We start from the raw sequence: 20,998 nt of genomic DNA, 5'->3' as shown, positions 1-20,998 counted from the left end.
AACTAGGCATTCCAATAACTATCATTTCGTTACAGAAATAACGCAAATGCAGTATTAAAATAAGGAATAACATTAGTACTGCATGACAGTATTTAGCTTGTCCAATAACTCTCTATTATGCAGTATAACTTCCCATTACTTTTCATAGAGAAATAGTGGTCAAAACAATGTTCTTTGTACAAAACAAATCACCGAACACCAAATGTAAGCAAACGAAGTAAACCAAATTCCACTCGTTAAGTGTAGTTTATAATTTTACCGCCATGAGACGGTTAGATTTTTGAATTAGCGTATAGGCAACTTCAGCAGCAACACCGTGCTATTGGCAACATTGACTAGCTAAAACACTCTGGCAGTTTTAGGGCTAAATTAGTCCTATTAATCGTTATTTTGCTGTAATTATTAGCATATTTTAACTAGATTTATATGCGAATATTGCAGTTTTAGCGCCCAACTAGGCGTTTTTCGGACAGATTGTTGGTTGGCAGACATGAGCTCGGGCGACATTGCTGTCGCATCACGTGACCCACGCTCGCCGCCATTTCTTCGAGTAAACAAGGACCCGGAACGTTCGTGCGGTTAAAGTGTTCGTTTGTGTGGCAAATATTCGATATTAAGCGGTGAAAATGTCCGACGTGGAATCGGCCAATACCAATAATGCCGCTAAGGAGGAGAACAGCCAGGTTAGTGCCAAAGAGTGGCGGATTTGGCCCTTTTTCCTTGCAATGTGCCCATAATATTTGACTGCGACCAGAGTTGGCTAATGTCAGGTTGAACGGCCGGCTATAGGCAGCTTGTTCATCGTCTAAACGCGGAATTTTGGATGGATTCCTAATGTGGATCCAGGCCGGGTTCGGTCTGTGCAGGTACCATTAGGAAAACGCCATGGGAATCTTCCATGAAGAAATCCAGCGATGTACGCCGCGAATTGTGAATCAAGCGCACGACATACGTTAGTAGCGATGTTTCACTGCTCGTAGCGCTTGCTTTAACAACGGCACGTCGTAGCTTGGCTGCTACTTTTTGGAGGGAAAATTTAAGATGTTTAAGAGCTGTTTGGGGGCTTCAGGCGCTCATTGCTCCTCCAATGACCAGTAAATAGGCGATTTAGCTTGATGAGATGCAGTTTTGCATGGTTTACCAGCTGAGCTTATGTCTTTATGTATTTTTTCGAGTCTACAATTTTTCTTCTCGATTTCACCCTTGTAAAGTAAAACATTGTTTCAGAATGAAAAGGCGCCAAAAAGTCGGAGATCCAAATCAGCTAGAGCTTCGGTCATTGACAAAGTGCGCGAAGAAAGCGAGACCATCCTGAAGGTGAGTGAAGGCGTTTGATATTGCGGCTAGACATTGAGTTTTATGGGAATTTAGGGACTGGAAGCGGCACCTGAAGGTCGTCGGATGACACGCTCGGCCTCCAAAGGGGCGACGGCAACGCCTCCGCCCCCAGTGAAGAAAGAGCGAAAATCCAGTGCGGCCGCAACGCCCTCGGGTAAAGGCCGAGGTCGGCGATCCAAGAAACCCGTCATAGAGGAGACGGTGGAGAGTCAGGATGAAAACAAAGTACGCAATTCCATTGAAAAAATTGCGCTTTTCCCATGTGCTATTTTCAATAGGATTCTTCAGTGACTGAAGACGAAGACAAGAGCGAAGTGTCGAAAGACGACGCTTCTCCAGCAGAGTCTTCAGAGACAAAGTCCGAACCGGAACCGATGGAGACCAACTCTCACGAGGAAAAGGAAGAGTCGGCGAATAACAACGCTGCAGAGTCCTCCAAAGTGAGTAGCAATTTTCCAATCCATTCCTCTAAAGCTAAATGGGCTTTGACTTGTCCGCAGGAGCCAGAGGCGACCGAAAACGGGGCCAAAGAGGAGGACAGTGCAGATAACGCAGACGCTTCGGAAGACGAGAAGAAAGAGGAAGAAACGTCGGCAGCGCCTAAAGAAGAAACCAGCACAGAAGCAGCAGATCCAGTAGAAGAAGCGGCGACGGGCGTCGATACCCCATCAACAGAAGCGGAAAAACCGGCAGAATAACTGCGTATCTGCCCGTTTTCTATCTGCTAAGATTGGTAGGTTAACGTAATGCAACGGTAAAATCAAAAGCCCGGTGAGAATGTGAAGACAATGGAAATAAATCCTGACTACCACCCCCCCACCAGGGTTTGTTTTACTGTTGCGTTCTTATTGGTTTGTAATATTTTGCGACTATATTAGTAGGATGGTTATCGTTTGAAATTTTGTTTGCTTAATTTAAATATGGTTTTACACGGCTTGTGGCTCTTCGTGGCACGGCCGCTGGCCATGCGGACTAACGTCATTAGCTTAGATAGTTTCCATTGGCCGAATGGAGGCGCCAGCCGCCCAATCAGAGCTACAAGCTTGTTCTTATGGAGACCTGTCTATCGATCGCGTCATAGCAATTTAGTTTTACGGTGTTCTTATAGTTAGTGAATGCATGGGCTTTTGAACCGAACTTAAGTCGAGCGATTAATGACGGTTACTGGGATCGGGCCTATCTTAGGTTAGGTTCTTTTGTATATTAGTCGTTTGCTCGACGGTGACCGGCATTTCGGCTGGATCTAAGCAGTGAATTTTTTCGTACATATTACAAGTATGTACCTGATCGGCGTTAGCTGTAAATAAATCCCAAATTTTGCAAATAGTATTGTACAGCTTTAAAGTACTATCGATATCACAGTTCTCTCCCCTCGACCTGAACATACATTGAAATTCGTAAAGTTATTTGAGCGAGTGGTTATTCTTCAATTTTCATAGAAACCTCACCTGTTCTTTAACGTAACGTAGCTTATCAGTTGTTTGTATTTTTATAGACTTATGTAGTAATATATTTTTATTTTCTTTGAACGTGACGTTGAAAGGTTATGTCTTACTTTTATATTTATGTAATAATCTATAACGTACTGGTTAAATAAATGTGAAAATAAAATTTCAATAGACGACGCCTCCCATTTATCTAGTAAAAACCGCCTTAGTAACGGTTATTTTCAAATCACAGTCCTCTATTTCTATCTCTCTTATCTATGCAAAACTAAAGCGAGACATTGCATTTAACAGTCGCCAATTGCAATTTGCCTTTCGACGCCAGCTGTCAGTTACTTAACTAGTTTTTGCGTTCATTCCGAGTATATTTGCAAAAAAAATCCCCATTAAGGGCTGGCGCCTTAATCAGTAACTAGTCATAACCAGTGCCCTTCAGTACTCAGCACCCCACATCAAACTATGGGGCTCTACATAGAAAAGCTTCCAACGGTCAATGACCCTTTGAGGTTATCTAGAGCCCCTTTTTGTTGCGTTCTATGCAGAGAACGTGTAAGTTCGGAATAATTCCGAATGTTTAGTGTATTTGCCATTTTGGGTATAAAGTGGAAGTTTTATAAACACTCACAAAGTGAGTGACCATTAGGACTATGCTGGGAACTTGGGGTAAGTCCAATAGGCCACACAAAACACTAATTTGTGCCACAGTAAAAACCCCATATTCTTAAAATAACTCGCAATGATTGGTATATTTTTACACAACGAATAATCACAAATCTATCTCTCATTCGAATAAATAATATACAGATAATGCAGGTCCTATATTGGCTTAACTTGATTTTTAGTTGCTCAGTGCTCAGCGGAAATTTTCGTTCTAACTGTATTTCGTATCAACCCGCCTTTGGGCCTGATAAAATAATAATTTAGAGAATATAGTAATTCCGCTAGTGCATGTGGGTGCTCGACGTGACGTAGTGGGGCTGCTGAGGGGCGCCTGTAACACCGCCCTGGAAGTTTGTCTGCGAAAAGGGGCCGCTGTTGGGAAACGGGGGCTGTGCTACTCCTTGTGAATACTGAGCCATCATCCGCTCGTCCATTACGGGTGGAAACCCGTGCGGGGCGCCGCTGCCGGGCTGGGGAGCGCCCATTGGGAGATTGGGCATCATCTGGGGCATCGGGTAGGGTTGGGGATGCGGCAACGGGGGTTGGTAGGCCTGCGGAGGCCCCTGCATCTGGTACATACCCATGGGCGGCTGCGGAAACTGCTGTAAAAAAACGAAATTAACTTCAGGCCGCGCGGCGAACAGCAACATACATTTGGGCGCGGGGCTACAGGGGCGTAGCCGTATGTGGGCTCAAAGCTGTTGGGAATTTGGGGCTCCCTCATTAGGGTGTGATACAGCCCGAGTGCCTCCACAAGGTTGGCGCTGAGTTGAGTTAGTTGTGCGTGTTTGCGGTCCACCCGCTCTAGTTCTGTGTCGATCAGGGGCCCCATTGCAATCACTTCCCCTGTAATAACTCGGCGATAAATTCTGATGTAATTTTCTTATGGAAAACTAACTTTCCAAACTTAACAACTCATCGGTGTCGGTTTCCGGATTAGTCGGGTCCGCCTCATGCAGCAGATGCAACAGCCGGTTGATTTTGTCCTCGTTGATTTCGATGTCTTCTGGCTCCTTTTCCTCCGCCTTCACTTCTGCTTTAAATTGCACGCTTTTCTTGGCTTTTTCTATCACTGAAACAGCACACCCAATTGCCAATTTGTCCCGGTTTTTCCCCTATAATGGACTTACGGAACTTTTCTGGCTCCACTGAAAGGTCGGCCGTAACGAAATTGGCCGGAAACAGGCCTTCGCCCCTCTGGTTGTTGCCCTTCCACCAATTAGGGTCGGAATCGTCAATCACCATAACTGTTTGAATAAAGCGTAATGAATAAGCGTCACCTATGGGGTCTAGAGACTAGTGGAAACTCACTTATTTCCCCCGAACTGAACGTTAATTCGTTGTCTTCAGCCGCTTCAAAGTCGTACAGGGCGCGTACTTTGCGAAGCTCCTTGGCTGGTTGGGGGTTGGGCGCAGAAATCGAAAGAGCTGCCAAATTGTTCACGGTGGGATACAAAGAAGGGGCTGGTTGGCCTAATGATGTGCTCTTGGGCGACCCTGCAACAAGGCCCCAATAATTAGCCACCGTGGGGGGCAACCGAGTTGCTTTACAAACCGGTAGTTTCTTTTAAAGACAGCGCGATGGCTTTCAGGATTTGGTCCTCCTCCTCTTGGGACTCCACTGCGTTTGGATCGCTCGTTTTCGTTGGTCTTGTCTTTGTGGGCTGCGTAAGAAAAATTCAATTAGACTGACTTTTTCAAAGCATTAGGCATTCCCGAAATCCGAACAAATTTTCAGTTAATTAACGTTTTTCGGTCATATCAAAACAAGTGAAGTAGAACAGTTCTCCATTTCAAAGCCATGCTGAGAAAATTGAGCCCAAAATCCAAAAATGTCCAGTAGCTCACTTTAGTCAGATTAGAAAGTGCGTGTCACCGTTTGTAGGCACTTTGACCCCCCTGTAGCGTAGTATTCAGTAGCGTTCTCACAATTTCTCCATCATTTTCATTTTTACGAAAGTTTAGAATGTTGACTAGACTGTCTGTCTGACATGAAAAACCTACCGTATCTGTGGACGTAAAATCATAAGAGCTTCTGAGCTTGTGGTACAATGCGGGGATCAGACTGAGCTGCACGTCGGTTTTAAACTCGTTGTCGCACCAGCGCTTCAGTGATTCTCGCAGTTTTCTGGCCACCTGCGGATGCCCCTTGGTCATGAGCTTAGTGAAATCGTTCTCAAACTCCCTGGAGGCCACTTCGACGTGGAAATTTTTTCCAGAATTCTTTATGCAGGCATCTAGAAGCTTAAGAGATTAAAACGGAATAGCGTGACTCACTGTTCAAGCAAAGTGGGGTTCGGACAAGTTTTATGCTTCGGTTTCTCACCGTGACAGCCTTCAACCCAACATGGGGGTCAGTGTTGTAAAGCCGCTTCACAATGGCCCTCAGCCAGGCCTTGGCATCATCACTGGACTTGCCTGCTTTATCACAAATGTTCATTATCACCTGCCAGTTCTCTTCAACCAGCTTGTCGCTGGTTGCCTGTTCTGTAACAATAAAGCTCCTAATCAGTCTTTCATGCTCAACCATAGCACAGGTATAGGCGTAGCAAAGCTTTGTCAACTTCACAACAACACCTTGATTATGAGTTCGTGCCAACACTCTAGGGGGGAGGCCCCAGGAGCCCCAACAATTACTTACCCACATCTTCAACGATCATTGCGTCAGTAGCGTTACCGAATAGTCTCATTTCCCTATGCACTATGGGGGGCTGAAAACTTGGAGCCAAATTAAAACGGGAACGCGTCAATGTCGCACTTAATCATAGTTTAATGAACGAAAACAGATAATTAAGGTTTATCGATGTTGTTTTTTATGTACGCGCACGAAATGTCAGTGCGATTTGACATGGGATTTTGATTGAAGTGCCATGTTGCCAGTAAACTGCGGCTTGTCCACGTCTACCGCTAGCCCGGAGGGTTTTGCATGCGAGGATCTTGACAGCTCAGGCCTCGGTGAATGGCGCGCAGTTTGAAAATGATGTGAACGGTACTAAATACATCCAAAATCACTTATTTATGCACGAAAATTAAATTGTTTGGTCCTATTTTCTGCTAAATCGTGTATTAGGAATCCACCATTCAGAAGTCCACATGCAAAACTGTCGCTAAGATCGCATAGTAATTGTGTTTTTCGCAAAAGTTTTAGCATCTTTTCTAACGTCGTCCTTTGATTGAGGTTATTTAGCCCGTCGCTAGTCAGATGGCGATTATTTGTCTTTTTCTGGAATTCCTCACCAATGCCGTGTTGCCCCGTATTTTTGCGTTTTTTCATTTGGGTTAATTTTCAGTTAGTTTGTTTGTGTTAGCATGGTTGAAGTGATTTCTTAATGAAAAAGGCAATTTTTGATTTTTTTTTTATTAAACTCCCCGTTGGACATTTATTATCATTACGATCTGATCAAAGTTGATCAATGAGTAATTCAGTTGTAACCTAACCTAACTATGGATAAAATTTCAAACTAAGAAAAAGGCAATACAGTTAATAACCTGAAAATATCTAAATAATCTAAATCTACCCAAATTGAATAAATCTACATGCTAGATATATCCAAGGAAACAATTTTTATAAACTGAAAAAGTTTTGCGCAGTTTGGCAACGCCGCGAGAAATTTGGCCTATAAATGGTAATTTTCCTCAAACTTTGTGAGTGTTTTTTGGCTTAATTTATGGACCATCTGGGAATTTTTTCCGCTAAAACTGTTTCATTTAAAGTGTTCTTTAAGGGAAAAAAAAGAAAACGCTAAAAATTCGGAGGGAGTCAAACAGCACGATCACCCTTATTATTTATTTTAAATCTTTGCTATCTTTATTACTGACTTAAAAAAATTATCTTCACTTTCCTTTCCGTTTGAAACCATCAACACATTTTTGAAAGTGTTGCTGCAGGAAAATCGGTACGGAGTTCAAAAACCCTCTTACCAATACGATTTAGGAAACCAAATGCAATTTATTTTAAATACAGTTGAGTCCGGATATAACGAACTTGAAAAATGAACTAAAACTGGTTCGTTATATCCGGAGGACGCTATAAGCGAATAATAATACAAAAAAACGTGATGTATTTTATTTCGTTATTTTTACATAGAGTAATAGAAGTTAGTAGGTATGTCTAAAAAGAACACAAAAAGAACACACAAAATTCAATTTGAAATCTACTTCATAAAGTCTGTAATTTTTGTTTGTACATTTCTGCTGCAAAAATAGATGTTTTTCTCATTTTCATCTTTCTCATTATCGATTAAAGCTGTAGATGAGGTTACGGAGTCTATAATTTGCTCATCGGTCAACATTTCTCTTGCAAGAATGCCATTATTAATGCTCACATATTCGAAGAAATTGAAATCACTCAATTTGGTTTTAACTTGTTCTTCGACAACATTGGGACATCTTCGTCTGTGTCGTACTCGTAGTCAGAGTCTTTATACTTTTCTAACCATTCGTTAAGTAGAATTTTATTGTCTGGTTCATAATCATTTTCTTTTCTTTCAAATCCCCCATGCTTAAAGCAATTTGCAATGGTTTTTCGGCTAATTTTTTGCCAAGCTCTATGAATGAAATTGACTGCATCTAAGAGATTTATAGAAAACGTTTCATTTTTATCGCCTCTAACGTTTTCATAAGAAGAATTTTTCACCGGGAGTCTCTCCAACAATTTTTCCTCTACTGATATTATGCCTCTTCTTGAAACGCTTTTCCCAACTTTTAGAACTAGCAAATTCTTTGTTTTTGATTTTACTCCCCATTTCACTAGCATTTTTTTGCAAAACACTGCCACTTATGGGAACGTTTTCTTGTCTTTTTTTAGTAAACCACTTAATAAGTCCCTTGTCAACCTTTTCATGTGCAGATAATTTTAACTTCCTACATCTAATATTTGTTTTGTCATACACTGATAAAATGTTTTCTCTGTTTTACCATATTGTTGCAACAGTATACTTTCCAAGTGCTAATTCCTTACAAATGTCACTCTGCTTTACTCCACTTTTTATTTTGCTAATAATCTCGTACTTTTCATTTTGTGAAAAAGCTTTGAGTTTTTGTTTTTCCATTCTAAAACGATTTACATACATAACGCGGCCAAAACAACTAGTCACTGCCTGTCTCTCGCTCTCACTAATATAAACAACTCCGCACGATTGGTGTTGCTGAGCGTGGAAGTTCGTTATAAACGGAAAGTGAATATACAACTAACCTAAAAAGTGATCGTTATATCCGGAAGTTTGTTATAAACGGGATTGTTATAACCAGTAAAAAATACGTTGGTCCTTAAGGACGACATTTCAATTAAAGGAAAAAAGTTTGTTTTAACCGAAAGTTCACTATAACCGGGTTCATTATAAGCGGACTTTACTGTATCCCCCTTCAATTTGTTTTGAAAAATACTTCACGGCGCTAAATGTAAATTTTCAAACTGCGCGCCATTCACCGGGGCCAGCGCTGTCAAGATCCTCGCATGCGAAAATATCCGGGCAACCGGTAGACCCGTTACAATTCTCGCGTTCAACCGACGTTTGGAAACATAGGCAACACCGCTCCCTCACGGCCAAATTATCAACTACACTTAACGCGTAACCATTCGCTTACTTCCATAGAACAAGGCTTATTACTTCCTTTGATTGCATTTGATATTCTGGTTTATTTTGTACAAAAGAATTGAAACAATTTTTTTGTTAGAGCCTTAAAAATAAAGGTTGAAACATCGGAAGCCAGGAAGCAATCTCCTGTTAAATTTTCTATTCTTGTCTATATAAAACTAGCGCTTCTATTTAGATCTGCTCCTTTTGAATTTGGAGGATAAAAGAGTATTCCCATTGTAGATTAGGTCTTTTTTATTAGGTACAATTTGTAGCAAAAACGCCGCTTTCAGCCAGAACTACATTGTCTTTTTCGGAAAATATGCTGACAAAACAATAGAAATCGGACTGTGACATTTTTAATTTAATCAATCTATAGTTTGATTCAGGCAACTCCCAAATCACCAATTTCATTGATCATAAGTCATGCTCTTAGCCGAATAAAAAATGTCAAATTCGCCTTCTAAAGAATTAGCGAAAATTTCTTGGAATTTTTGTATTGAAATAATAAAATTTCTTCAATTCTGATTTCTTTTGCATTCTCATTAAAATTTTTGTTCTTTGATGTTTAAATTTTGAGTTTCTCTCCTGTTTGTTTTGTTGGATCGGAGTCTGTTTCATCAGTTTCTCTTCCGCGGAAGCGTTAAAAACCTCTTGAATCTCTTGAATTCTACATTTCTACCATTTCGTTTTTAAGATGTTTGCGGAAATTCCTTGAATGCGTCTCATTGCATCAATTCTAGTCGGTTTCTTTTGGGTTATCATCAATATTTCTAGTTAGGGGGGACGTCTGTTTCAACCTCTTTACTTTCTGTTCTGCAAAAGTGTTAAGAACTAATTTTTTAAAGGTTAACTGGGACTGATTCAGCTAATTCCTCATTTACAAAGATTATTTGTCATGCTTTTAGCGTGATTAAGACATGCTCTTAACGTAGCTAAAAACCTCAACATTTTAATTTTAAGGTGTCTGAGCAAATTTCTCGGATTTGTTCTAAGGAAATAATCTTTCTCGTTAATTCTTGTTGGTTTCTTTTAGATTCTCAGCAAAAATTTCCTTTGTTGATGTCTGAATTCTGATCGTGTTGGTACGATTTTTGTTTAATCTTCTTTACTTTCTCTTGTACAATAAAAGTTTTTCCAAAACGTTTTTTTTTAAACTTAAATACATGGGGATTTTTAGAATTTTACTTATAATTATAAGTCATGCGCTTAGCGTGATTATGACATACTCTTAACGTAACAACTTCAAGTTTTTGAACTTTCCATGTACAGTTTGTCTTCTGCTAGTGTCGTTTCTTTTCAAAATTTAAATTTTTTTCATGTTGAAATTCTGATGTTGCCTCTTTCATCTTCGTGAGTTTCTCGTTAGTCAATTTCTCAAGTCCAAATTGCAATAATCTTTTAATGCTCAAAAACAAAAACACAACGTTTCTGGTGAAAATTCTCGGGTTTATTTCACGGGGAAATCCTTATGAACCATCTGTTAAAACTTTAAGCGCATTTCTTCAAGTGTAGTGAGAAAATGATTAAATCTGAAAATGCAATCTAGAAAGTCTCAGTAAACAGTTATAACGAATAAAACTCAAACACTAAAAGACGGGGAGACAATCAATATCAAAGAACCCAAGAAGAGGCCATAAAGAAGCCTCACAAATAACGAACAAAATAAAGTCTAGTCTTCACGTCTTCAAGTTTATGTACCTACTGATTCAGTAAATTCTTCAATTGCAAAGTCATTGCATTAGCCTGTTAAGGACGTGCTCTTAACCCTGCTGTTCTTTTTTTACGATTTATTGTGTGATGATCCTGTTAACGTACTGAACATTCTCAAAGGTTTTCAGTTTCGATTTGGTTTTAATACCAATAATTTCATTAACTTCAGCTGGAAATTCTGCAGTTACTATGATGCGTGTATAACAGTTTTTCAACAGTTTCTCTGAAAAATGGATTTTTCTGGGCTGTTTATTTTTGTTTAGTTTGTTGATAAGTTTCTAATAAAATAACATTTTCACAACGTTTTTCAAGATAGTGTTCGATCGCGCATATTGTCTAGTCAAAGTTAATAAGAATCGCTTCAAAAACATTGATCAAATGGAAAGGAAACAATGATATAAAGACTCGGCAACGGGTTAATACATTTTAATAAAACTTTAAGTGAACATTATAATTTTAGGCAATCCTTATGCTAGAAATTAAAGGTAGTTTAGTCTACGGCTTGTTTGGGAACCCAATCGAACGCAATGAGCTCTACTCTGAGGAAGTAAACCAAACTCTACACTTCTAAAGATTATTGGCTAACATGTTGTCTATTACAATGTTGGCGATAAAGAAATGGTCGAAAAATTAAACAAAATATTTACAAAAATGTACATGAGTGTGGGTTACTAAGAGTGCACTTCGTACAGAGTGAATTAAGGGTATCTAAGAATAACTAACTGGCTTTACTTGATGGATCAACAAATATTTAGCAACTTGAAAGGTTCGTCCTACTCGTATCCCTGTATAAACTGGCCGAGCTTATTGCTACGAATGGCTCTCGATTAATCTAAACGGCAATTTCACTCATTTGGCTACTTGATATGTTGATTTGCGGAAGAAACTCATTGTTAAGACGTTCTATGTGAATTTAAACACGCTTCTTTATCTTCTAGATGCACGCACAGCTCTAAACTTAAAAATCTAATTATAAAATTAGTATCACAATTCGAAAAATCTGTTGTATTGTGCAAACATGTATAGGAATGCCATGCTTCACGAGGCTGGACTGGATTGGAGAAGAATTCGAATCGGGAATTGTTCGGGTACAAAACAAAAACAGCTGTACAGGGTGTCCCACCGCGAACTGCCGCGATTGATATCTGGCAAACCGTAATTTAAAGAAATTTGAAAATTGGACAGTTTGCCCAAGTCATTAAGGACTAGCGATCAAAAATATTTTCAAGATGGCCACACTCCCAGTTATACTGGAAGTAGGCAACAACTTTCTTATTTTAAATGGAGCACCCTATATATTATCAGGTTTTTGGATTCTACCAATTTGAGTCGCATTTATTGTTGAAAAGGACTTACTTTAATGGATTTTCTACAACATTTTGATTACTATTAATACAAAACCAGTTTCAAAACAAAATTGAGAAAACCACCCAAAATCAACTTTTTCAACCGGAAACACCAATTTTTGATAGTTATATTCAGTATTAAAAATTAGGGCAAGTTTGTGCAAGGTTGTCCTTTCCAAAAGTGTTTAGTTTTCAAAATATTGTCAACAAAGTGGCCATTTTGGGCCAACTTGCTTAATATTTGACTGTAGAGTCTCCCGAAATTCCCCAAATTTACTTTGTGCATGCGTGAATTTCAACAAAAATTAGTTAATTTATGAAATAAATTTGGAATTGGGCGGGAAAATCAACCTATCTGTGGGCAAATTCGGTCATTTTGACTATGACACCTTAAATCTGGTTCTCTAACCGAAACCCATATAAAACGTGAAGAATATCCCGAAGAATTCGCGGAATTTTCATTCATCCGATGGCAGACGGGGAGACCCGAAGAATGGGAAACGCCCCGAAGCGAGACCTTCGTCGGAATGCGTCGAATCCGACTTGGGCCAATAGGAAGCGGGGTTGCTCGAGGAATTTGACCCCACGTGACCATCGGAGTCTTCTAAACCGGTTTCGATGCGCATGAATACCGGTTTCGAAGAAATGTGTAGTAAAGTAGCGTAAATGATACCATGAATAGAATACCCGACCTTCTTGTTTTGGCTCGATGGTGGTAGTTTTCGCTTGTTGAATGAATTCAAGTGGGATGTTTGGGTATTTTGAATATTTGCTGACGCAAAATTGACTATTTGAAAATGATTTTGAATTCTTGATATCTGTATCACATCCACATAAATAATAAATAAGTTTAATAAGCTTCGTTTGTATAATTTAAGCGTCTGGTCATGATTATTAATTATTTTCAAAAGATAACTGACAGCTGTGAGTATTCATTTGGCATTTGATTATATTAAAAATGGCGATTTTCGTCATGGCAACTGAGAGTGACGGTATCTAAAATAAGATGCGACTAAATAGTCGTGTGAAAATATTAAATTAATTGGCAATATTTCGAAAACTAAACACTTTTGGAATATACATCTTTACACAAACTTACCCTAATTTTTCCATTTGAAAAAAAATATTTTGGACGGTTTTCTCAACGTCATTTTTAAACGTATTGTTTAACAGATACATTAATGGTTATCAAAATTTGGTCGAGATTCGATCAAAGTAAGTCGCTTTCAACAAGAAATGCGACTCAAATTAAGTAGCACCTATATCTTTATAGGAAAAATGAACAACTTTTCGAGGTTAGGAAAGTCAAATCTTGCTATTTGATATGTCAAAGGTAAATGTCATCCGAAGCGTTTTTGATTTAGTTGAAGTTTTGCCGTTTTGGAATATGGATCGTTTAACCGTCGAAGAACGCGTAAAAATTATTAAATGTTACTACGAAAATGGCGATTCTGCTGTATCGACGTTTAGGGCTTTACGAGCAGAGTACGGTTGACATAATCGACCCACAGAGCAAACAATTTCGAACACAGTGGAACAATTTGAAGAGACTGGATTGGTTACTGATATTGTATGGTCTGTGTATCATCGCAACATTCGTTCAGCTGAAAATATCGCTGTTGTTGCTCAAAGTGTGGAGGAAAACCTGAATTCGTCCATTCCCCGACGTCCTCAACATTTGGGCTTGTTTTACGACTCATTGTGGCGAATTTTGCAATTGGATTTGAAGCCCCATCGGCACAAAGTCTCACTGACTCAAGAACTTAAGCCTCAAGACCATGAGCAACGCAGAACATACGCAAATTGGGTGATTGAACAATCATTGCCGTTGATGCTGATTTTTCGAACCCAATTTTCTTCAGCGATGAGGCTCATTTTTCGAAACAGAACAGCCGTATATGGGGCTCTCAAAATCGTCAGGTGATCGCAGAAAGGCCTTTGCATCCTGAAAAAGTGACCGTATGATGTGCATTATGGTCCGGCGGTGTTATTGGACCGTATTTTTTTTAAAACGATCAAGGAAGAGCCATAACAGTCAATTCTGAGCACTGTGAGCGCATGTTAACCGATTATTTTTGGAGAGAAATTGAAAATTTTGATCTGGAATACCAGTGGGTCTAGCAGCATGGGGCAACTAGTCACACAAAACTGATAGTTAGAGCCCTATTGCAGGAGAAATTTCCAGGACGCGTAATTTCGAGATTGAGTGATGTCAATTGGCCCGCAAGATCCTGCGACTTAACACCGTTAGATTTATTTTTGTTGGACTATGCGAAAAATCGTGTTTACGCCAACAATCCTCAAACTCTTGAGCAACTGAAAGCCAATATGCGTGAAGTTATGACCGAGATATTACTGGTAATGTGCCGAAAAGTCATTGAAAATTACCTCAAAAGGATTGAGGCATGTAGAAGGTCCCGTGGAGGACATTTAAATGATGTTGTTTTCCACGTCTAATTACAAGGTTTATTCTTTATTTTGAATTAAAATTTTCGTCTCCATTTGAATATTTTGTGTGTTTTTTTTTACTTTACTTTCCCAAGCATAAAATAGATAACCTTGTAGTTTGCCAGATATCGATCGCGGGGGTTCTCGGTGGGACACCCTGTATATAAACACTCTTTGTCCAATCTCAACGTCACGGAAGTAACTGGTATTTTCGGCTGGTGAGGGAAAACAACTGGAATGTTCTTTTATTATTTTTACCTACAATTAGATACCCTATCTATGATCATTTGAAGATAATTAAATCACTTATTCCTGAATAGCCGGGCGATTTGGGGTGCTTTTTACGCCCCCTGATTTCACCTCAGTGCACTTCAATCAGTGGCTTTGAACGCGACTTTCATATCTCTAAGTGCGCTTGAATGATTACTAGTATTAAATATCGGATTGTTATTGTTTTAGCCGCGATTTTTGATACAAAACTATATATTTAACGTAAAAGTCCCAGTTTTCTGTAAAGTATTGTACAATAAGTTAATAGGAACTGAGTCAATAAAACAGGAAAACTGATTTTTCAACTTCATTCGGCCACACTTTGCTTATTGGTTAGTTACAATTTTTCTTAGCTTCTAGCGATGTATTCTAGAGTGCGAAAATCACACATTGTTCTACTCTTTGATGCTTAACGTCATCTTTTACAGTCAATTTTTGTGCTTCCATTAGCTTCTATAGACATTGTTAAAGATTTCTCAGTGCTTTTTTCGTTTCTTAATTGCGTCTGGGCATCTTCCTGCTTCCTTCTCAAAATTGTCATTTTTACTCTCTCGCGTTGGCTCGGAACTTTAATTTGAACTGAAATTGAATTTGTAGTTTTATTGTCATTTATTTTCTTTAATGTTTAATGTGACCACGAAAATTCATTTTCAAGTGTTTCAGTTTATTCTTCTTTAGCCACTTGCATTTAGGGACACTTTCCTTCTGTATTAATTATTAAATTTTGTCTAGTTCTAAGAGTTTGTCTATACTGAAAAATTGCACATTTTTCTACTATTTGATTCTGAATTTCATTTTTTATATCCAGTTTTTCTATGTGCTTCTGTTCCCATCGATTTCTACAGAAATTTGTCAAACATTTTGTTACAGCATTTTTTCATTTTTTTTTTGAACAATTTCGTGTTGTCAGCGTCGCAATTATTTCTCAAATTTTTCGTTTTTATCTGTTTACTTAAAGTGGAATTTAATATTAAAATATTCTACTTTCAGTCCAGCACAGTTTTTATCATTGTTATCGGTTTTAATACATTTTCTTATTATTTCTGTTATACTTCACTTGCGTTGTTTAGGTTTGCGATTTCCTTATCTGGCTTCAGTTACTTTTTGTATTTGTAGTTTGAGTTTCAATTATTCATTCTCATTTGTTTTATTTAATGTTTAATGCGACAACGAAAATGCATTTTCAAGTGTTTGAGTTCATTCTTCTTTAGCTACTTGCATTTAGGAACACTTTCCTTCTGCATTAATTATTAAATTTTGTCTAGTTCTAAGAGTTTGTCTAAACTGAAAAATTGCACATTTTTCTACTGTATGATTCTTTATTTCATTTTTATATCCAGTTTTTGTATGTGCTTCTATTCCCATCGATTCCAACAGAAATTTGTCAAACCCTTTGTCACAACATTTTTCCATTATTTTTGAATAATTTCGTACTGTCATCGTCGCAATTATTTGTGAAATTCTTCGTTTCTCATCCGTTGACTTAAAGAGGAATTTAGTATTATTAAAATATTCTACTTTCAGTCCAGCACAGTTTTCTTTCATTGTTCTCGCTTTTGATACATTTTTCTATTATTTCTGTTATACTTCACTTGCGTTGTTTAGGTTTGCGATTTTCTTATCTGGCTTCTGTTACTTTTTGTATTTGTAGTTTGAGTTTCAATTATTTATTCTCATTTGTTTTATTTAATGTTTAATGCGACCACGAAAATTCATCTTCAAGTGTTTGAGTTCATTCTTCTTTAGCCACTTGCATTTAGGAAAACTTTCCTGCTGTATTAATTATTACATTTTGTCTATTTCTAAGAGTTTGTCTAAACTGAAAAATTGCACGTATTTCTACTGTATGTTCTTTATTTAATTTTTTATACCCAGTTTTTGTATGTGCTTCTATTCCCATCGATTCCTAAAGAAATTTGTCAAATCTTTCGTCACAGTATCTTTTCATTGTTTTTGAACAATTTTATATTGTCATTGTCGCAATTATTTCTCAAAATCTTTGTTTCTCATCTATTGACTTAAAGTGGAATTTAATACCAAAATATTCTACTTTTAGTGCAGCACAGTTTTTATCATTGTTCTCTCTGTGGAATTTAATACATTTTTCTATTATTTATCTTATATTTTGCTTGCCTTGTTTAGGTCGCAACTTCTTTGTCTCATTGCGGCAACTTTTCCTATTTGCAATTAACTTTTTAGTTGTATATTTTTATTTCTTTTTATAACGCTTCGTAGAACCAGGAAGATAAATTTTTCAGCTTTAGAGTTATTTTTACTTTAGATAGCGGCTTTTAGGGTAATTTTTCGTGCTTCTTACAACTTTTGACTGCGAGTATTTTCTCGGTCGGTGATCCGATTTGAATAATTTTTTATCGAATTGTAGCCTTATTCTGGGACAAAATGTAACTTATACGATAAGCAAAAAATGAAATAAACATATTGAACAGAGTGTTTGAATAGTGTCATGTTTTTTTGGCCAAAGTTTAAATCTATGTCTGTCTCTATTTCTTATGAGTAATTTCGATCTTTAATCGTCCGTATATCCAGAGACATTCGAGACATAATTTTTTTTGACCCTTGACATTTTTCGCTCGAAATTTACCTAAACTTTTTGTAATTGCAAAGAAAATTTTGCTCAATATGGCTGTGGGAACAACATTTCATTGTAACTAATGTGTTTTTCGGGTTTTTAGGCCGTCGTTGGGTAGAATTTCGTCTTGACGTTTCGCAAGCACGAGTGACTTGCATCTTCAGAAGCAAAACGTCAAGAAGAAATTTTACCAAACGACGGCCTAAAAACCCGAAAAACCAATTAGTTTCAAGGAATGCCCTCGAAAGTGTATCTCTTTTGATTTCATTGTAAGTTGATGGCTGTTTATTTTGCCACGCAAGTCGACAGCTGTAAGCTTGTATTAAAATTTTGTTTGCACAACTTTTCAGGAAATGTTTGAAAGTAATTTCGTGCGGAAAATGTGACCGCCCACAAAAAATGTATGTCTCTTAAATGGCCGGGGGTTAACAGACGATATATTTTTTTCTGCCTGAGCTTCCCGATGTTGGTCTCAGACCCATTTAAGCTTTGGCCAATTAAGCATGGCTCTATTGAAACACTGTACAATATGTTTAATACATTTTTTGCTTGCTGCAATCTTATAAATTAAATTTCGCCCAAAAGTAAAGCTAAAGTTCGCAAAAGAAATTGTAAAAATTGTTCACAATTCACAGTCAAGCGTTTGGAAATATTCAGGCTTTGCGTTAAATTTGTGGCGCAGTGTTCTTCATATTAGTTACTCCCCAAGACTCAATTTGGACAAAAATTACCCTTTTGGCTTGCGACCTCAGCTACTGGGATCTACTACTGACTAATCAATTACGCACACTTAACAGAGGTGAAAGAGGCTTAATCCTAAACCTAATGGAACGACTCGACTATACATAGATGACTTCTTAGGGGGCGTAAAAAGCAAAATGAATCCCAACCCCCCCGGGGCGAACTAACCTAAATGACGAATCTTAGAACGTTAGCGTAGAATCGGAATGAGGTTTTCGAACCCGGTGAATCAATAATGCTGCGTCATATAGAGAAATCCTGTCCACTGGATACAAGTTCATGCTTTACATTAAATAAACCCTATTTAAACTTTCGTTGACCGGCTATCACTACGGCTTTGGATCAGTAGTCCCGTTGCTTAACAAGTGCAACCCTACTGAAGTACATTGCTTTGATTTAATACACTCCCCGAACGGATTGAGCTGCATTTGACGACTCACCATAACTCCCTACTTACGATCTAAAAATACTCAACAAGAACAGAAACGACTGGGACTGTGCAATCGTTCGCATCATATATGATGCGAACATGGCCGAGTCCCCCGGACGAACATACCTGGGAGGCGCATAACAGGCGCCCTCTTGGTCTGCTGCCTCTTTAGTTGCTTCACTCTGTACTAATTTAGTCATCCCAAGTGGGAAAGGCAGTCGGGTCGTTGACGAACAGAGTTGGTCCAGGCGCTGAGCTGGAACTGGAAGTCGTTCCAGATGCTGCAGCGGAAGTCTGAGCTCGTCCAGAAGTCGGCTTATTGATGACAGACCTGGAAAACGGTGATTGTTCTTGTTATGTCTTTGCTCCCAGCTGGGAAAAGGCAAGTACCTGGTGTTGTTGGTTTGCACGTTGTACTGTTGCTCCACTTGGTACTGCGGCTGTCCCCAAGTGTTGGGCTGTTGCGGCTGTTGCTGCATCGCCCAAGACGGAGTGTGGTCCCAAGACATGCTGGGGTTCCAACTGTACGTCGATTGGTCTTGGCTGAACAAATGTAGGTTCATTCGAATTCAGGCATTCATATTAATTGACCTCTGGGGACTTACAAGATATTTTGGTCTGGCCTATAAGGCGACGGGTTTCCGAAGCTGTTCTTCTCGTGGTCAGTAACCGTTAGCTCGATGTTGCCCTCGGCATCCGGGTGCTCCTCCAACGTGCTGTTCTTAATGCCATAGTAGAAGTACATGATGAATCCCAAAGACATCCAGATGGTAAACCGGACGAGCGTCAGCTTGGACAGCTTGAGGATGAGGTAAATGTTTACAGTGATGGCAATCGCTGGCACGAACGGCAGCCCGGGAGTCATGAACAGAATGGTGTTCCTAAATACTCAACAAAGTCAGCCAGGTGGTTGAGGGGTTTGGACTTAGACTTGCCTGTTTTGCGGCTTTCTGGATATCACCAGCAAGAGGGCGAGGATGGCGAAGAAGAACAAGAAGAGAAAGACGGTGGTGGCGTTGTTCATGTTGTCCATGCCGTTGACGATGATCAAATCGAAGATGATGATGAGCAGGTAGAGGATGCCGACTAGTTTCATCACGAACATGCCCGATTCTTCGGTGGCTGGCCCGGTGTCCACCCAGGGGAAGATAGCCGGACACAAATAAGTCGCTTCCTGAAATCATTTGAATGTTTTCCTTCCTTGGTTGAAGTGCTGCTCCTCACAGTTCCCACCTGCAGTCTTCGCCCTAAATACCCCAAGCTGGGCCCCACAGTAGATCCAACCACTCCTCCAGTGCTGGTGGCGCTGCCTGCCCCGTGCAGAGTTCCTGAATCATTCCCTACATCAGAACCCGATAACAATCAACGATTTTTGACGCATTTACCGTAGAACTTGTTCTCGGTTCGATCGGACACCAAGAACTGATCGTCCCGCATCGAGTACTCCTCCTCCTGCTCGTCTGCTCCAAACGTGTCGTCGCTATCCGGCGAGCTGAAGAACACCGAGAAAAACCCTCAAGCTTAAACACTAGTGAGGCCAATGACTAGCCTCAATTACCTGCGGGTGATTCTGCGTACCATCACGCGCTGAGTGGGCTGCGAAGGAAGAGGCGATGGAGACGGAGTGGGGCCGTGAGGCAGATCCAGGTTGGCGTCGATGGCCTGCCGGAGCGCATCCGGAGCCAGCTGGTTGCCGTAAAGACCTGCAACCAATCGGGTGAGCAGGAAATTTGACCCCCCTCCTACTTCAATACCTGCAGTCCCATTGGGGCTGTGCTGGACGCCCTCCTTGGTGGGGGAGCCTCGCAGTGGAGTGCGCAGGCTTTGAGGCAGCAACTCTACAAGGTTGGTAGAGTGGGGCTGGTAGCGCAGAATCAACACGCAAGTGGAAACCAGCGTGTAGGCAAGCAGGGTTCCTGAACAAGGACAGTGCAAACGTTAGCGAACTGTAGAGTAGGACAAGGGAAGAAGGCAGTTGCTCTACCTATCGACATCATTTCCACAAGGATTTCCAGGCGAATGAACAGGGCAGCAACTGCAGCGGCCAGTCCGCTACAAAAGGTGGCCAAGGCCGGGGTTCCAGTGCTGGGCCAAACTTGCGAGAATGTTCTGGAAAAAGCGTTGGAAAAGAGCCCCAGGGGACCACTAGGGGGGAGTACCTACTTGAAAATCAGCCCGTCCTGGGCCATGGCGTAGATGATACGGGGCATGGGAAACATGGAGCCGAACATGGAAACAGTGAGACCTGCCAGGGCTCCTACGGCCACAATGTACTTGCATCGGAACGCCCCCACTTGCCCGAACATCTCCACCAGGGCAGAGTCCTGGTCCACCTCCGTATAGGGAACTGAAACAATTACGATTTGTTATTGGCAAACGTTCGCTAGCACTTGCTGGATGGATTGGGATGATGATAACTAGAGGGCGGAAAATATGCAAAG

The 20,998-nt window shown here is 39.9% G+C and overlaps 3 protein-coding genes across 4 annotated transcripts in view; 1 reads left to right on the top strand and 2 right to left on the bottom strand.

The window, feature by feature from the left end:
• Positions 1-509: 509 nt before the first annotated feature.
• Positions 510-2,157, top strand: LOC109536061 (nucleolin). The gene is made up of 5 exons (XM_019902136.2): positions 510-683; positions 1,228-1,317; positions 1,372-1,563; positions 1,617-1,778; positions 1,839-2,157. Exons 1-5 carry the CDS (start codon positions 627-629, stop codon positions 2,034-2,036), a joined length of 699 nt encoding a protein of 232 aa, XP_019757695.1. The 5' UTR covers positions 510-626; the 3' UTR covers positions 2,037-2,157.
• Positions 2,158-3,501: 1,344 nt separating this feature from the next.
• On the bottom strand, positions 3,502-6,353 carry LOC109536060 (signal transducing adapter molecule 1). 2 transcript variants are annotated; one of them, XM_019902133.2, is made up of 9 exons: positions 6,085-6,353; positions 5,770-5,930; positions 5,448-5,687; positions 4,999-5,107; positions 4,755-4,940; positions 4,574-4,690; positions 4,342-4,515; positions 4,096-4,289; positions 3,502-4,045 (listed from the first exon to the last, which is right to left on the bottom strand). In XM_019902133.2, the coding sequence occupies exons 1-9, from the start codon at positions 6,131-6,133 to the stop codon at positions 3,725-3,727; spliced, it is 1,551 nt and encodes a 516-aa protein (XP_019757692.2). In that variant the 5' UTR covers positions 6,134-6,353; the 3' UTR covers positions 3,502-3,724. The 2 variants fall into 2 exon arrangements, with proteins under 2 accessions (XP_019757692.2, XP_019757693.2); XM_019902134.2 differs by having other exon boundaries at positions 3,502-4,042.
• Positions 6,354-17,577: 11,224 nt separating this feature from the next.
• Positions 17,578-20,998, bottom strand: part of LOC109536064 (probable cationic amino acid transporter) — an 18,537-nt gene continuing 15,116 nt past the window's right edge. Inside the window, exons 7-16 of the mRNA XM_048662565.1 lie at positions 20,721-20,904; positions 20,542-20,666; positions 20,312-20,473; positions 20,116-20,260; positions 19,943-20,049; positions 19,791-19,885; positions 19,493-19,731; positions 19,163-19,438; positions 18,948-19,100; positions 17,578-18,888 (exon numbers count right to left, since the gene is read on the bottom strand). Of these exons, the coding sequence (XP_048518522.1) occupies positions 18,750-18,888; positions 18,948-19,100; positions 19,163-19,438; positions 19,493-19,731; positions 19,791-19,885; positions 19,943-20,049; positions 20,116-20,260; positions 20,312-20,473; positions 20,542-20,666; positions 20,721-20,904 (1,625 nt within the window). The 3' untranslated portion in view covers positions 17,578-18,749. The remainder of the gene's footprint in view (positions 18,889-18,947; positions 19,101-19,162; positions 19,439-19,492; positions 19,732-19,790; positions 19,886-19,942; positions 20,050-20,115; positions 20,261-20,311; positions 20,474-20,541; positions 20,667-20,720; positions 20,905-20,998) is intronic.

The sequence above is a fragment of the Dendroctonus ponderosae genome, unplaced genomic scaffold (assembly GCF_020466585.1).
Source record: "Dendroctonus ponderosae isolate FM_Combo_2020 unplaced genomic scaffold, Dpon_F_20191213v2 Dpon_F_20191213_11, whole genome shotgun sequence".
Classification (NCBI taxonomy): Eukaryota; Metazoa; Arthropoda; class Insecta; order Coleoptera; family Curculionidae; genus Dendroctonus; species Dendroctonus ponderosae.
This window is presented reverse-complemented; position numbering and strand designations above follow the sequence as displayed.

What these genes read in the sequence shown, in the direction of transcription:
- LOC109536061 (XM_019902136.2), top strand. Translation starts at nt 627, where the DNA reads ATGTCCGACGTGGAATCGGCCAATACCAATAATGCCGCTAAGGAGGAG. An exon ending in CTAAGGAGGAGAACAGCCAG is followed by an intron (nt 684 to 1,227) that starts GTTAGTGCCAAA and finishes ACATTGTTTCAG; the next exon opens with AATGAAAAGGCGCCAAAAAG. An exon ending in AGAGTCAGGATGAAAACAAA is followed by an intron (nt 1,564 to 1,616) that starts GTACGCAATTCC and finishes TATTTTCAATAG; the next exon opens with GATTCTTCAGTGACTGAAGA.
- LOC109536060 (XM_019902133.2), bottom strand. Translation starts at nt 6,133, where the DNA reads ATGAGACTATTCGGTAACGCTACTGACGCAATGATCGTTGAAGATGTG. An exon ending in ATTTTACGTCCACAGATACG is followed by an intron (nt 5,108 to 5,447) that starts GTAGGTTTTTCA and finishes TTTCTTACGCAG; the next exon opens with CCCACAAAGACAAGACCAAC. An exon ending in GTCTTTAAAAGAAACTACCG is followed by an intron (nt 4,941 to 4,998) that starts GTTTGTAAAGCA and finishes GCCTTGTTGCAG; the next exon opens with GGTCGCCCAAGAGCACATCA.